General features: G+C 56.3%; 1 protein-coding gene across 1 annotated transcript in view; it reads right to left on the bottom strand.

Moving 5' to 3' along the window:
• The window catches only part of KRT28 (keratin 28), a 9,323-nt gene that overhangs the window by 4,144 nt on the left and 4,236 nt on the right, over positions 1-943 (bottom strand). The window contains exons 5-6 of the mRNA XM_008586064.1: positions 865-943; positions 654-779 (exon numbers count right to left, since the gene is read on the bottom strand). The exon at positions 865-943 is cut by the window's right edge and continues 29 nt beyond it. Coding sequence (XP_008584286.1) covers positions 654-779; positions 865-943 — 205 coding nt within the window. The remainder of the gene's footprint in view (positions 1-653; positions 780-864) is intronic.

Raw genomic sequence — 943 nt, 5'->3', positions numbered from 1 at the left:
TGTGTGCCTTAATTCTCAAAATCAAGCCTTTTGGGTGCTCCCAGCTCACACCCCAGAAGGGAAGCTGCTTCTGGTTCTGAGCTGTCTCCATGGTAAGCTCTGAAGTAATCCAGGTGTGCTAGTATGTGCGGAAGTGGCTGAATGCCCCACTGTATGGGTTGTGTCCTCTGGGGTGGCACCTCTGCCCTGGACACTGGGGATGAAGAGACTGACAGTGTCCGTGTGGAGTTTGTGTGTACCCTCTCTTCCTCTGCCTGCTGAGAAGCACAATGTGACTTTTAACATGTGTTCATCAATATTAGGAGATGTTGGTGTGACCTAGCTCAGCCCTGTGTGGCCGCATGACTGTAGACTTGCCACTTGGTTTTTCAGGTGGAGCGACACTGCTGCTGCTTGCTCTGCGGTGCTGACACGGACTACCCTAAGGAAGGAACTAGGTGGAATGTTGGTCATTTGCATGCAACGAGCACTGAGCACCGGCCAGGAAGGAAATCCTCAAGTGATGTCAAGGAGGAGGAAAACGCTTGTCTCTCTGGGCCTGTTTTTCCTGCTCTCTCCCACTCTCTCTGTTAAGTACTTGTAGGTAAAGCTATATCATAGGGAAGACGAGAAGGGTTTCTCTTCGGATTTGCAGAACCGCCAATCTCACCTACCGTTGCCAGGCGGGACTGCAGCTCAATCTCCAAGGTCTGCAAGGTGCGCTTCATCTCGGTCAGCTCGTTCCTGGCGGAGGTGGCCGCGCCGGCGTCGCTGGAGATCTGCTGCTGCAGAGTGGCGCTCTGGAGGGCGGGCGCGGAGGGGTCAGACGGGGTCGGTGCCTGCCACGGTGCCGTGCACGGGCTGGCGGGGCGGACCTGACCTCACCTTTTCGTTGAACCAGACCTCCGCGTCCCTGCGGTTCTGCTCGGCCAGGGCCTCGTACTCGGCTCGCATGTTGTTGAGC

This window comes from Galeopterus variegatus, unplaced genomic scaffold (assembly GCF_000696425.1).
Source record: "Galeopterus variegatus unplaced genomic scaffold, G_variegatus-3.0.2 Scaffold3817, whole genome shotgun sequence".
Lineage (NCBI taxonomy): Eukaryota > Metazoa > Chordata > Mammalia > Dermoptera > Cynocephalidae > Galeopterus > Galeopterus variegatus.
Note: the sequence above shows the minus strand (reverse complement) of the source record. Positions and strands in the feature narration are given on the sequence as shown.